Below are 14704 nucleotides of genomic sequence, written 5' to 3'. Positions count from 1 at the left end.
CGCACCTGCTAGCTAGGGGGAAGGACCCCGCAGCAATTAACCTTAAGGCAACGGGACGTTGTTTCCAGGGTGAGCAGATACGAATATTCGCAAACACCTCAACCTAGGAAAGGTACCTCAAGGTACCTAAGGTAAGGTCAGTAGAGGAAGGAACCTCGAAGACAAAAAGATAAGGAACCTTCCATACCAAAGATGATAAGTGAGTCGGTGTTGTTCATCCCAAGGCTGGAAACGTCGAGTAAGGGACGGGATTCTCAAAACTAGAAAGATGTGCTGCAATTGGAAAACAATACCTGCCAACAATACTCATGGTGCTTCGCGCCCGAGCCCCAAGGTGTCTGCTCCGAATCAATTGGCAACTCTGCCGGTGGGACAATCTTCGAGTCGCCGGCTAATGAAGTATCCGTACACACCTTAGGTAAGGTAAGGTACACAGGGCAATGGCCGAATAGGTTCCCGGCTGGTGTGTTGCAGCAAAGGGAACCTTACCATGGAGCTTGAATGTAACTTTGATGCAGAGGGACGAACCTATTCGTAAGTCTGTGAGATAGTGCAATTACTTGCGGGTACGGATACCTCATGCCACGAAAGGTAACGAAGGTATCTCAACGGTCCAGTCCCTTGTTCTCTGTGGAACCAGCAACAAAAAGATACGAAACCGAGCGCTCGGGTGTTCTGTTCTGCATTTTGTGGCTTCCAAACATTGCGCATTGGGTGCATGTCGACCAGGTCCTGCCTCCCCCGGTCCGTTCTTCACCTTGTCTAGAAGTAACCTAGTCTAAGGCTCGTACTTCGGTAAGAGCTCTGGTGGGGTCCTCCAACTCTCGGTGAGCTCTTCACCTTGAAAATTTCATCCCGCCTGCGCGTGTCTAAGTCAATCAGCTTTGTTCCTGTTTCGACCTGCAATTGACCTCGACTCAATTCCCCTCGAACTCCTTCTCACACCGTCTAAGCTGATTTCTTCTCTAGAGTGTTTCCTGCTCAATTGATGCAGCGATCATGTTTGAGAACCTCTGCACTCTCCCCCTCTCCGCTGAGGTCTTCACCCAGGTCCTCCACCCTACCGAGCCGCTACTGACCGTTGGCTTGTCTACCGGCCATGTCGAAACCTTCCGCCTTCCTTCCTCGGGCGACAATGAATCCGAAGCTTCCGATGACCCGGACACGAGTATAACATCAACAGGGCGGGGGGCTATCGACAGCGTTTGGCGCACAAGGCGTCACAAGGGAAGCTGCAGAGCCCTGGCCTACAGCCACGATGGTTCTGGTAAGTAGCCATGCCCCAAATGCGCTGCACACATTAAGGGAATCTCCTCCCCGAAGCCGTGGCTGACTTGTGTTTTTGGAATCGCTAGCTCTCTACTCCGCCGGTACCGATGGCTTGATCAAGCATTTCTCCCCGACGACTGGCAAGGTCATCTCCAAGGTTATCATTCCCTCCTCAAACAAGCAGATCGACGCTCCGACTCTCATGCACGTTCTGAGCCCCCAAAGCCTCCTTCTCGGCTGCGACTCTGGAGCCATGCACATCTTTGACCTGCGAGACGGCGTCCCCTCGGCCAAGCCTGCCCAGACACACTTCCCTCATTCCGACTACGTCTCTGCCATCGTCCCGCTGCCTCCGTCCGCCGAGAGCACCTCTGGTTTCTCCAAGCAATGGGTTTCCATTGGCGGCACGACGCTCGCTGTGACAGACGTGCGCAGAGGCGTTCTTGTCCGCTCCGACGACCAAGAAGACGAGCTACTATCTGCTGCCTACGTCCCCGGTCTCGGCCCCAGGAACAACAGAAACAACGGTATTGTCGCCGTCGGCTCCGGCTCTGGAGTGGTCACGGTCTGGGACAAGGGTGCATGGGATGACCAACAAGAGCGCATCATTGTCGACGGCGGAAAGAGCGGCGGCGAGAGTCTGGACGCTATGGCATTGGTCCCTGAAGAACTTGGGCTGGGGAAGAAGCTCGTCGTTGGCCTCGGTGACGGAAGCCTCCGGGTGGTTGACTTGGTCACCAGGGAAGTCGACAAGTCCTTGAATCTCCGACACGATGATGTTGAAGGTGTTATTTCCGTTGCCTTCGACTCTCAGAAACGCCTGATAACGGCCGGTGGCAAGACGGTGAAGGTGTGGGAGGAGCTGTCGGAACTTCAGGGCGAGGCCGAAGGCAGTGACGAGGATAGCCACAGCGGCAGCGATGACGAGACCTCTGGCAAGCGTCGAGCAGACAGTGACAGCGACGATGATAGCGATAGTGACGACGACGCAAAGCCGCGAAGCAAGCGCCAGAACATGGGAGCCGACAAGCTTGGTCCCATGGGCGCGCACGGCATTCTAGGCTTTGACGGTTTGGACTAGTTTGAGACTTCATCTCTTTAATGATACCCTCCAGTGCCATCTGTAGTGAAGGATGAGCCGCTAATGAAACCAATTTGACTCTGTTACATCTTGATGAAGCCGTGACTACTATTCTCGGCGTTTGGGTATCCTAGGAGATCTATGCCTGTCGGGGGAAATGAAAATGACCGAGAATGTCCTGGCGGCAGTGGCGGCTTAACCGCAATAACCGGAGGGCTTGGAGACGTTTGACGAAATAGTTTTCCGTCCTCCTTCCGGCCCATCTGTCGATTGCCGATCTTCAGCGCCGGGCCCGGGACTTGAGTAACCTCCGCAGCGATCGGACCCCGCTCCCCGCCGATGACAAACAACTGACAGAATAAACGGCAGGCTTCCTACATAAACGCATTTATATCTTCCATCACGACCTTCACTAGGAATCATTTCTCTAAGCACAGGAACTAAATAGCTACCATATGCCATGGACGCCATTAATTCCTTCATCTTTGGTATCACCACCCCCAAGGTCTTGTTCGGACCGGGTACCGTCAATGAGCTGCCCGGCGAGCTCCAGTCCCGCAAGCTTTCAAAACCTCTCATCATCTGCTCCCCGTCTCGGACTTCTCTGGCCACAACGATTCGGGATAAATTGAGAGAAACGGGTTTCTCAGACGTTGATATTCTCGATACTGCCATTGTTCATAACCCGAGCGATGTCATCGGTCCCGCGGTTGACCGGGCACAGGGCCGCGATGTTCTCGTATCAGTTGGAGGCGGCAGTGCCGTTGGTCTAGGAAAGGCAATCGCTCTTCGCACCGGCATGCCTCAAGTAGCTATTCCGACAACGTACTCAGGCTCCGAGATGACCCCCATCATTGGAGAGACAAAAAATGGCAAGAAGACGTCAACCACGGATCCCAAGATCTTGCCCAAGGTGGTCATCTACGACGTTAACCTGACCATGGATCTGCCGGTCAAGGTCAGCGGTCCGAGTGGTCTCAACGCCATGGCACACTCATGTAGTCCACCCATCCCAAGTGTCAACCTCAAGCTGGAGCTAACATATGATCCAGTTGAAGCATTGTACTCCCGCCAGGCTAGCCCGCTGACGGACCATTTTGCCTTAGAGTCCATCAAGGCACTGTCGAGTGCCCTACCAGTAATCGCGTCAGACCCTTCCTCGTTCGAGGCACGCACCTCGGCTCTGTACGGCGCATTCCTGGCCGGCTTGCTGGCAGCAGCAACCGGCATCGCCCTGCAGCATAAGCTGGCTCACGCGGCCGGCGGCACTCTGAACCTCCCTCATGCCGAGACACATTCGATCTTTCTGCCCCATAGTATGGCGTTCAACGCGCAGACCTTTCCCAAGGCCACTAGAACCAGGCTCTCTACCGCTCTTGCGCAGAGTACTGAAGATTCCCCTGCGGGCATAGTAGCCGGTCTAAATCAGTTACTTCGAATCTTGAATATACCCATGGGCCTCCAGGATATTGGTATGCAGGAGAAAGACATCGATCGCGTTGCTGACGTGGCATGCGATAAGCCATATTGGAACCCCCGTCCTTCGGAGAAGGCTACGATTCGTGAAATCATCCGCAGAGCATGGGCTGGGGAGGAGGCGAAGACAGATCTCTAGATCAGATTGGATTGGATTCCTTCCATTTGTCTTTCTTCTGCTTCTGCGATTTATATGATCTACGCGCCGGGTCTCGAATAGTCCAATGTTCTCACTCGCTTCCACGTCTCCCGCACCACTCTCTCCTGTGCCTGTCGTGCCGTCTCGGTCTCGGTCGATCCTGCAGGTCTATGTAGTGTCAGCAATGTCTAGTATCTCGTCCGAGGGCTCGACGAACCGGATGGCGAGGTACAGCCTTCCGCCCAGCTTGGCTTCCCGGACTACGCTCGTGTCTTCGGGAGGGTTTGCTATAGTCACGAGACCACCGGCCTCCTCGAGGATCGCGAAGCCTGCAGCAACGTCCCTAAAGCAGCGACGTCAGTCTTGGTATCTTACTGAGTCCGTGATAGTCGCGATAGCTCACCATTCCCAGCATCCGCCCTCCCACCAAATGTCGAACGACCCCATTGCTGTATATGCCAAATCCAGAGTAGCACTGTATCGTCAGCAAAATAGCCCACCTAAACAATGCTACGCAGCAGACATGATCGGACTCACCTTCCCAAACTCCTCATGCCATGTACCATGCCACCCTTGCCGCCTCGTCCCTTGCGCTCAGCAGCCATGTTCATGAAACTCTCGACCTTGCGGTGCATGTTCCCGTCCGGCATGTCTCGACGGTCCTTGCCCCACTCGCAGGAGAAGACGCAGCCGCTGGGCGCATTGGCGGGCAGTGGGTTCAGAACGAGCGGCAGCCTCTGTGTCTCGTTCATCCATGCACCATGTCCCTTGAGCGACGAGAAAGTTTGGTTCAAAAAGGGGGCATTGATGACGCCAATGACGGGCTTCCCCTTGATAGCGAAACCGATCGAGACGCAGAACATTGGGAAAAGGTGGGTGAAGTTAACGGTGCCATCGAGGGGGTCAACGATCCAAGTCGGCCGTTCGTCGACTAGGTAATCACGCGATGCGCCAGCCGAATATGTCTCTTCGCCGAGGAAGCTGCAAGTTTGTCAATGCCAGACTGTTCGAGACGTTGCAAAGCGAAGCTAAGGGGTGAGTCAACTCACTTGTGGCTGGGATACTTCTTTGCGACGGATGTGTGGATGAAAGCTTCGACTTCTAGCAGTGGGCAACCGTGCTGTCAGCAAGAGACAAGTTGCCTCAACGAGCATTGGGACATGGGCAAATGCAGAGTCAACGGACCAGTGTCTGTCTTGGTCACCAAATCGACCGAGTTATCCTTTTCCGTGAATGCCTGCGTCTCTCCTCCGGATCCCCATCTTGACTTGGCTGCCGTCATAAGCATCTCTCCTGCCTCTTTGCCCAATTGGACGGCAAAGTCGTAGATTTCGCGGAGCTCGGCGTCGCTGATGTCGGCCATTTTGACGGATTCTAGGACTCGTACGATCTATGACTGGAAGGATCGGTTGAACAAGCTGTACGGGAAAGCTTGCTTATGGAGGAAGCACGCCAAAGAACGGAAGACTCAGAAAGGAAAGAGTTGTGTGAAACTGCGAGAAATAGCACGAGGCAACGAGACAAGCTGTCCACAGTCGGCACCGGGTTCATCACCTATGGGACCTTGAGGTAAGGTAAGGTAAGGTAGCTGGCGTTATCAGAGCACCTGCTAAGCTGTAAATCGGTGGTGACTCGACGGCTGGGCCGCCGCCAACCGAAGAATGAGCCACTGCGGAAGCACTGCGGATGACGTCCGGTGCTCTATTAGCGGGGCATCCCCGCACAGGACCCCGCCTGTAGAGCCCAAAAATGGCCCCCTAGGCCGCTATCCGGACGGATAAGGTACCTGGAGATGGGTATCCTCAGCGACGAAGGAACACTACCAAAAGGTCTATTACTAAGGCTGGTGCGTGGTGGACTTTCGAGAAAGGAGGGGCTCTGGACTCACTCGCCATCTCCCGTCTGCACCATTGTTGCCTCGAAGATTCCAGGATGACTGAAGACGAAATGAAACACAAGAGAGGGATGACCAGGTTCTTATGTGAAATGACGCGGCGGTTCCCTTGCAGTCGCGTAAACATCGGTGAAGCTCTAATGTAAGAGCATCCTGAGAAGGTAACGAATTGTGAACTCAGAGACTCACTCAGTGTACCTCAGATCTAAGCGTGGAAACTCATCCAAGTTAACTGGCTTCAATTTTGCCAAGGGAAACCCTCCCCCCAATTGACCAGGCTCACTCCAAACCTAAGATTAACGCATGATAGGAGCGATTAGTCTGATACCCTGGATCAATACTACGCGACAACTCTTTCGTTGTTCAAGAATTGAGAAAGAAAGAAAGAAAAAAAAAACTCTATGATCAAAGCTCGATGAGTAGGTTTACACATCATATCTGTGTGAGAATGAGATCTCGACCGGTTTTGAGGTGGAAAGACCTCATGAGGTCACGCACACGGAGTCCAAAAAGCGGGAGTCAAGATTGATCTGAAGACTTCAATACGATTATTGTTTTCATCAAAAAGAAAAAAGAAACAGTAGTGTAAATACTATACAATCGCTATGCAAAATGTTCATTCTTCATGCCGCCTTATTCCCCTCATAGTGACGCCGTAACCTGTGCTGATGGCTCTTCTACTCTCAGCTTCATATCCCTCACGAGCTTAGACCAGGCGACAGCTCCTCTCTTTGCCAACTCCTCGGGCACACCGTGGTCCTCCTCTGACATCCTCCTGTTGAACAGCTCAAAGCTGACCCAGCCCTCGAAACCGAGGCCCTGGAAGATGGCGGCGCAAAGTTCCCGGACGGGAAGATACGCGCCTCTTGAATACTCGCCATAGAATAGACGACAGTTTCTTGACCAAGACATGCGGTGCGGCTGTTCGGCGTTGTAGTAGGGATGCGTTTCGCAGATGGGCTCAGCAAGACGCTCAGCGTCCACGACCTGCACGTAGATAATCTTGGAGACATCGACAGTCGTCAGCAGCCGCTGAATAGAGTCCTTGACAGCTTGCTCAGCATCGACAACCTTTCCGGAAGCCGATGTGGGGTCCGCAAAGATGCGGCCAGCAATATTGAACGTATCGAGGCACATGCCAAAGTTGGGCCTGTCGACCCGTTGGATCACCTCCCAACAGGTCTCCCAAACATCCACCCGGGTTCCCCAGGAGAGAGACTCATATGAGAACTGGATAGGGGGGTTGGACGCAGCACCAATGTCTGCCACCTCAGCAAGGTCGGCAATGTGGAGTTCAAGATCCTCAGAGACTTGTTCTGCGGGCAAGACGTTGCTGGGAATCTGGATCAAGTCTGTGCCGAGAACGTGGGCAAGCTGGATCCAAACACGCAACTCCTCGATGCGGCGGGCGTGCTGCTCCCGGTCGATGAGCCCCTCGAAATGTTGGAAAGGCTGAAGGCAGATTATCTCGATGTTGCGGGCGTCGCACATTCTCTTGACAATGCCAGCAGCGGCGAGCTGGTTGTCGATCAAGGCAGCACCGCCGGGCAACTGCTCGGCAACGTCCATGAGATCCTCGTGCCAGAGCTCAATGCCCTGGTACCCATACTTGGCGGCCATGTCCATCTTGTGCTCAAAGCTGTGGCCAGCCCAGCATCGGCCGAGCGACATTGTGCTGATTCCTAACCGGGAAGGCATTGTGATTGTGTGTGAGACGTGAGGTTATTGACGATGCAATAGCAAGGGTATCTAGTGCGGATGGAGTGCGAAGACAACACAAAGACAATTCAATAATAAGGTGTTATGTGTCTTTCTGGTATAGAGGAGTAGCAAGATGGACTTAGGTGAAGAATGGAGGGAGTACCTGGGCCTAAAGAGGTGGACGTCTACTGGTATACATTTGCCCTCGGCAGCAGGGGATCGGGAAGATTATTTGCAGCTCTCGATTCCCGTATCTAAGCAGCATGGCAATGGGAGACCCATACGGCAACTCTTTCGCAAAGAACGGTAGGCAGCTTTACCCAATGATCTCGTCTGCTGCCATGCTGTATCCGGGTCACACCGGACGCCCGAGGGGCGATGGAGGGAGGAGGAAAGTCATTCACCCGCCAGCTACCCCATCTTATCGGCGTCAGATGTTTGCAAGCATACCGATCTGGGGATTTCTGGGGCGCCCGAGGGTAGCCGGGCCAGTCTGAATGACGCGCTGCCGCACGTCTTCACACCCCGAGCCTGTGGCAGCGGCATGTACGACGCCCATCACCAAGTGTGGTGGTTGATAGGAAGCTAGACTGACGACTGGTAACGTCGTACCTGTCAGGCGCTGCCGGTTGTCAGGAAGAACACTTCTCCAACCCTAAGGATAAACGTTCTCCAGGCTGACACTCGGATGAGTGGGAGCGCGAAGCGAACAGGGGGGGGGGGGGCGGGCGGCCTTTGTGTCGTATGCCCACCATTCCGAGGCCTAGACTGTCCGGCACTTCTCACTGGCTGTTGGCTGGAGAGTTCTTTGCCGGAAGTCCCTCTCTGAAATCGCGGCGAGATGCCGATGGGAAAAGCCCTGATGCGGATTCCACGCGATCTCGAGAAGCCCGTCCCAGTGCCCCGGACTTTTCCCCGTATTCCGCAAGAATGATTAATTCGATAGAGCTGTCATTGGACCGATGACACTCCATTTGGAGACAAGAAGAAGGCAATAAGAGCGAGGCACAAAAAGTGGCTTCCATCTGACTCCATTTCCCCCCCATTTTCTGCGGTTGACAATTCCCACCCGATTTTAGACTAAAAAGAGCCCTGGTTTTCTCCATTTGTTGCATGTTGCCATAACGCCATTCCTACTACTCTTCAGTCAGTTGCACAGAAGAGCCTTGCAGATATCATTCGAAACTACCGACTAAGAGAGAAAGAGAGACATACGACCCTTGATCTCATCCCGATATCACTGACTTTCTTAAACCCAGCCAACTCACATCAAGCAACAATGGCCAGTGCTACTCCCATTGACCAGGTGGAAGACACTATTGCGGTTAAGATTGAGCAGCTTGACCGCCACGGCTACCTGTTTGGCCAGAAAATCACACATTCCCTGTCACCACTCCTACACACCACCATCTACGAGGGTATTGGCTTGAAATGGGAGCAAATGAGACTGGACTCGGCAGACTTGCCGCTGTTTCTGGAACTCATCAAGCACCCCAAATTCTACGGCAGCTCAGTCACCATGCCCAATAAGGTTGCCATCATCCCTCACCTCGACGAGCTGACGGATGAGTGCCGCGATGTCGGCGCCTGCAACACACTTTTTATCAGAGAACGCGATGGCAAGCGGATATACTGCGGCACCAACACGGACGTTATCGGCGTTCGTGAGTCTTTTGTCCAGAACGTCACCGACCCGGATGCCGTCTACCACAACAAGCCGGCTCTTGTTATCGGAGGCGGCGGTGCGGCCAGAAGTGCCGTCTACGCCCTGCGCAAGTGGATGAAGGCCACTGATATCTATCTCGTCAACCGTGACAAGAGCGAAGTCGACGCCGTCATCGAAGAATGCTCCGCGCGGGGATATGGAGACAATCTGTATCACGTCTCCACCGTCGAGGAGGCGAGAGACCTCGAAGCCCCCGGCGCTATTGTGGCGTGCGTGCCCAACTTCACTCCCAAGACAGCAGAGGAGATTGTGGCGCGTGAGATCATTGTCGAGTTCCTGAACAAGGATCGCAAGGGTGCTATCCTCGAGATGTGCTACAACCCCACGCCTTACACGGAAATCGGTGCCCTCGCAGAGGATGCTGGCTGGCAGGTCATTCTGGGCACTGAGGCCATGATCTACCAAGGTCTCGAACAAGTCAGTCTGCACAAAACTTGAACTCTGTGTCTCACACACATTTCTAACATCTCGATAGGACCGATACTGGACTGGCAAGGAGGTTGATGAACTCACCGTCCAAAAAGTAAAGGACGTGATTGCGGCAAAGCTGTCACAACACTCAAAATTGTAGAAAATAATGATCACCATAGACGCCTTGCATAGCTAGATTCTCAGCGACTGTTTTAACAGAAAAAGATGACTTTTGATGAAGATTCATGAAATCTGGATTATGAGATGATGCTATTACGATCTTGCCTGAGTGAATGGTGCTTGATAGCCCTGACAGCATTTTCCTGACCATTGATCCGTACAACGCTTTCATAATTTCTGAGTCAACCTGAGCTGGACTTGTGCCTGGTGTCACGTCAATGTGTTTAGACAGGCACCTAGGTTAGGTGGCTAGATGGTCTTTGACCTTTCAATGCAAACTAGCATAACAAACGCCGAATAGGGACTGGTGACCTGCCGGGTAAGCACTTTCCCACAGGCCGGCACACACTTTTCAGATCCCTACACTTCTCCACATTACGTCTGTCCTTGTGATCCTACCTGAGCGGCGGATCAGCATAGTTGCTCAGCCCAGGGGCCAAGGCAGTATTCGTACGACAGGTAGTGGTTTTTTTTCCTTTGAATGGAATGTGCTACCATACATACACGAGCAACGATTTTGACACTGGAGAGTGCCACCAACTTGTCTAAGTCTAGTAATGATCCCACTCGAAGATGTGTCATCTTGTGTCCACGTGTAAGGTGCAGTAAGCACTGAGGCGCGCGGAATGAAGTCAACCTAGGATAAAGAGCCGTATTGATGCATGCGTCCAAATATTCGCATTTGCTGCACCAGCATTGATTCTGTTCTATCTGATGCTCGCTCCAATGAAGTGATCACAAGCTAGCTTGAATGGATAAAAAGTCGATTCTTCGTGTGAACAGAGAAACATACTCGGTGGGTGTGCTTCAGACACCCAGCAACCGTAATCAGCGTAAAGTGCTTCGAAATCATTTCACAAATCTGAAAGGCAATCTTCGCCTCATGCAATTATCCATGTTCCTCGCAATGATTTTTCCACCTGAGCAAAATCCTGCCAGATTTCGAGTCCTGGCAAATTGATTGTACATATCGTAGGCACCGGGACGAAAACATTACGGGTGACCCTGAGTTCCTTCAGGATATACGTTTCCACTTCTGCCCGACATCACAGTGGCCAGACAGTTTTTGTCTCCAGAGAATGGGCCAAGAGCGACTCGTAACCCTTGGTCTGTAACTGTACCGTGCATATACATTGCGAGTTTCAGTAACATTTACCCGGCGTGCGTTCTTGTCTTCGTAAGCCGCAAATTACCCCTGTACCGACGCTCTTCTCGCACCACAATTGAGCCTTCGCGGGCTCAGATGGGATCATTCACTCTCCACGATGTGCTTACGAAACATGATCAGGTCTTACGAAGTACATGTACAATATGTCTCGCGTATTGCGAGGCCCATTATTGATCTAGAACTGTAGAAGTATTTGAAGTCGTCTTTTCCAGCTTTGATTTACCTATAATTGTTCGACCTTGAGTATCTCTTCTCTCGCGCCAAAGAGACCAAGCAAATACGGATACACAAGACGGGTGGCCAAACGACTAGCCGTCACCATCGAAAATATCCGCCTTGTCATGATAGCCAAGAGCGGGACTTTGCTTACTTTGCCCATTATTACACCTCATGCAGCGCCTCGGCTTGGCATTGGTATCACCCTGGTTTGCCTGTATTCCTCCCGTTTCTCTCAACTCTCAACACCCTCGCTCGGTCGCTCTACCCCCGCTCGTGTGTAGACTGGGGACTTGTACTTGTGTCTCGGGTGTGACTCGTTTATTCGCTTTATAGGTCACTTGGGGAATCGGCTCGGGATGGAAGCTTGTGAATTCCTAGCGACTGAAATCTTGGAATATCCACTAGCTGCTCTAACCATTCAAACGTCCTTCATATCATATTAGTAAACCGTGAACCCATTAATTAAACGCTGTCCTTCCTCTCTACCTGGTTGATTTCTGCATCATCAGACTTCTCTCCGGATCCATCGTCGGAGTATTGTCTGAAGCCCTGCTCCTCCGCCAATTCGGCCATAATGGTCTTGTTTGCCCTCCAGACAGGCTTAATGGTGAAGAGACGATCCATGGTCTCCAAAGGAATGGACTTAGTCTCAGGCATCAGGAAGAAGATGAAGATGGCGGAGCAAATCATGAGCGAGGCGAAGAAGAAGTAGACTCCATAGCCCCACGCATTGAACATTTGCGGGGTGAAGCGAGAGATGATGAAGTTCCAGAACCAGTTGTTGGCAGCTGCGCTAGCTTGACCGAGGGACCTGAGGATACATGTTAGTGATTTAGCCACGGAGTACATGATGCAGATTCCGGCATACCTAGTGTTTTGGTCGAACATCTCAGAGTTGATGACCCAAGGGGTACCGTTCCACGAGGGCGTGTAGAACACTGTCCAGAGGTAGAAGAAAACCATAGCCGAGATACCGCCGCCGGAAAGGCCGCCACCGGTTCCGGATGCCGGGTTGAGAGCGAGGTAACCACCAATGTACCACATGCACAAGGAGCCGCCAATAGCACCAATCATCAGCAGGTTGCGGCGACCAAGGTGGTCAATGAGCCAGAGAAGCCACACGAAGGTCACGATCGTCTTGACGACACCGAAAATGCCAGTGGTGAGGAAGCTGGTATTGGTACCGGTGATGCCGATGCTCTTGAAGACCGTGGGGCTGTAGTAGTTGATGGCATTGATGCTGTTGAGGATTACGTTAGAGACTCCGCCACATGTTGGTGTATATGGGAGATTGGTCGCTTACCCAGAGCCGTTTTGCCACAAGAAAAGCATACCACCAAGGAAGAAGCGCCACTGGACCTTGCTCTGCTTGAGAGAAGCGAACGGCTTCCAGAAACCGGCGCCAACTTCCTGGCGGTAGCGCTCGAGGTCGGCATCGATGTATTGAACCTCTTCAATAATGTACTTGTCTTCAGGAGACAGGTTTCTGTGAATTAAGAGTGATTAGCCTGAGAGTCATGAGCGCAATAATGGATTGTGGGGCACATACCGCATCCAGCAAAGAGCCTTCATCGCCTCCTCTCTCTTGTACTTGGAGAACAGCCAACGGGGGGACTCGGGGATGAAGAGAGCTCCGACGAGCAAGAGGCCAGCAGGAATCAGCTGGACGGCGAAAGGAATGAGCCACTGGCTGTGGCTGGGAGCCATGGTAGAATCGACACCGTAGTTGATCCAGAAGCCGACGAGACCACCGATTTGCCATCCGAGTTCGTAGATACCGACGAGACGCCCACGCACGGCGGGAGGAGAGAGCTCCGAGATGTAGATGGGAGTCATGTTGGAGCAGCCTCCCACACCGATACCCGCCAGAACTCTGCCAGCGAGGATGAGACCGAGGCCACGCTGGCGGTTGGCGCCAAGCATCATGCCGGCACCGAGGAGGAAGACTGTAGTGAACAGCATCAAACTCTTCTTGCGGCCGAGGAAGTAACTGCTAACGTAGGCGAACAAACTTCCGAAGAAGGCACCAGCCTGGTAGACAGAAACGATGTTGGACTTGAGCAGAGCAAGACCGTCCTTGCTGTAGGAGGCAAACTGGAACTCCTCCATGAAGGAGGGCAGGGCGAGAGTGGTTCCGATGAAGGCAGAGTCATAGCCGATGGTGCAACTGGCGAAGGACGCGATGATTGCACAGAAGTAGACGCGCCAGTTGTAAACCGCCTTGGGCGTCGGGCGGTCCTCTACGAGAGTGAGGAGAGCCATGGTGATGGTTTGGTTGGAGGTGTTTGGCGGTTGCTGGTGTTCGAGGCGAAGTTGAGACCGTCTGAACTCCCCAAGTCTTAGAGGTTGGGGTTGAAGAGTCAAGAGTCTTAAGGAGGGACGGAGAAAAAATCAGATTACGACGGTCCAGGGTTGCCTTTGTTATATGGATGCGTCAGGGCTCTCTGGCTCTCCAACAACTTGGTAAAGACTGACTGACAGGTGGCGCACGTATCGGTTCGTCTGGGGTAAAGTCTGGGGGTCTGGAGCAGCGGAATTTGGGTCATCCCACGGGGAGGGAATCGAGCGGCTGGACCGTGGACGAATGGGATCTGGGGTACGCTACACGAACAAACTCGCTCATGCGTATGGAGATTCCGGAATATTGACTCTGGGGTGAACGCTTCTCCCTCCAACTAGATGGTTGTTGGACTGGCGCGCCGTCTCCGAACCGGAGCAAAATCTGCAACCTATGACTGACTCGTTCTCCATAACGCGTGGAGCCCGGCAGACATGTTCTTCTCCGCACCAACTATCTGTTTCCGAACTAGATCCAATATCATAGACCCCCAAATGCTGGAGAACCCCTGTCTAGACCGGGGCTGTGGGTTGAATGTTTATCCTGTCAGCGCGTCTCTATTGCCATTCGACTGTCTCGCATTGCACGTGGACGTCGTCCGACGTCCCAACTTGTGCCAATCCCAACGCAACGGAATGACAGCAATGCGGGTGAAGAAACTGTTCCCCAGCTTTCTCTGCCTGTAACCTTCCGCAGATATGGGGAAGATGCCTGGCCTACGGGGTGCATGCTGTGACTGTCAAGTTGGCAGGGGCTCAAATCAGGTTGTTGGCGTGAGAGAGAGATACGCCAAGGTGGAGTTGAGAATATCCGGTTGAGATACGCCAACCAAGCCACCGGGACGCTCTCCAAGGCCTGGCCACATGATCATTGACCACGAGTCTACGACAACTCAACTGTGCTCACTCGGACTGTTCGCTCACGTTGTCCTGGAAGTTGCTGGCGGAGACAACTTCTCAACCCTGCCATCATCGCCCGGATGAAAGTTCTCTGCCGCCAAGGACTGTGATTTCTTGGTGTTGACTTGTCTCACCTGTGATAAAGCACAGGGGGGAGTGCCCCAAATACACGACTCGATTGTGTGATGGCAATGGGGGCAAAC

General features: G+C 53.0%; 6 protein-coding genes across 6 annotated transcripts; 3 read left to right on the top strand and 3 right to left on the bottom strand.

Moving 5' to 3' along the window:
* Nucleotides 1-715: 715 nt before the first annotated feature.
* Nucleotides 716-2437, top strand: BDZ83DRAFT_619795 (WD repeat domain-containing protein jip5). Its single transcript, XM_060508152.1, has 2 exons — nt 716-1267; nt 1356-2437. The coding sequence occupies exons 1-2, from the start codon at nt 1000-1002 to the stop codon at nt 2348-2350; spliced, it is 1263 nt and encodes a 420-aa protein (XP_060365566.1). The 5' UTR covers nt 716-999; the 3' UTR covers nt 2351-2437.
* Nucleotides 2438-2810: 373 nt separating this feature from the next.
* BDZ83DRAFT_719218 (iron-containing alcohol dehydrogenase) lies at nt 2811-3965 on the top strand (the record flags this gene model as incomplete). The annotated part of the gene is made up of 2 exons (XM_060512155.1): nt 2811-3348; nt 3403-3965. The coding sequence occupies 2 exons, from the start codon at nt 2811-2813 to the stop codon at nt 3963-3965; spliced, it is 1101 nt and encodes a 366-aa protein (XP_060365565.1).
* Nucleotides 3966-4024: 59 nt separating this feature from the next.
* Nucleotides 4025-5328, bottom strand: BDZ83DRAFT_576508 (inositol monophosphatase; the record flags this gene model as incomplete). The annotated part of the gene is made up of 6 exons (XM_060504923.1): nt 4025-4133; nt 4183-4308; nt 4369-4440; nt 4503-4946; nt 5015-5066; nt 5151-5328. The coding sequence occupies 6 exons, from the start codon at nt 5326-5328 to the stop codon at nt 4025-4027; spliced, it is 981 nt and encodes a 326-aa protein (XP_060365564.1).
* A 1173-nt stretch (nt 5329-6501) lies between these two features.
* Nucleotides 6502-7557, bottom strand: BDZ83DRAFT_576428 (3-dehydroshikimate dehydratase; the record flags this gene model as incomplete). Its single annotated transcript, XM_060504916.1, has 1 exon — nt 6502-7557. One exon carries the CDS (start codon nt 7555-7557, stop codon nt 6502-6504), a length of 1056 nt encoding a protein of 351 aa, XP_060365563.1.
* An 802-nt stretch (nt 7558-8359) lies between these two features.
* Nucleotides 8360-9978, top strand: BDZ83DRAFT_619784 (quinate dehydrogenase). The gene is made up of 2 exons (XM_060508151.1): nt 8360-9703; nt 9762-9978. Exons 1-2 carry the CDS (start codon nt 8840-8842, stop codon nt 9855-9857), a joined length of 960 nt encoding a protein of 319 aa, XP_060365562.1. The 5' UTR covers nt 8360-8839; the 3' UTR covers nt 9858-9978.
* Nucleotides 9979-11661: 1683 nt separating this feature from the next.
* On the bottom strand, nt 11662-13526 carry BDZ83DRAFT_777109 (general substrate transporter; the record flags this gene model as incomplete). The annotated part of the gene is made up of 4 exons (XM_060515474.1): nt 11662-12075; nt 12133-12504; nt 12568-12750; nt 12814-13526. The coding sequence occupies 4 exons, from the start codon at nt 13524-13526 to the stop codon at nt 11727-11729; spliced, it is 1617 nt and encodes a 538-aa protein (XP_060365561.1). The 3' UTR covers nt 11662-11726.
* Nucleotides 13527-14704: the final 1178 nt, after the last annotated feature.

This window comes from Colletotrichum acutatum (genome assembly GCF_030867785.1).
Source record: "Colletotrichum acutatum strain CBS 112980 chromosome Unknown BDZ83scaffold_41, whole genome shotgun sequence".
Lineage (NCBI taxonomy): Eukaryota > Fungi > Ascomycota > Sordariomycetes > Glomerellales > Glomerellaceae > Colletotrichum > Colletotrichum acutatum.
Note: the sequence above shows the minus strand (reverse complement) of the source record. Positions and strands in the feature narration are given on the sequence as shown.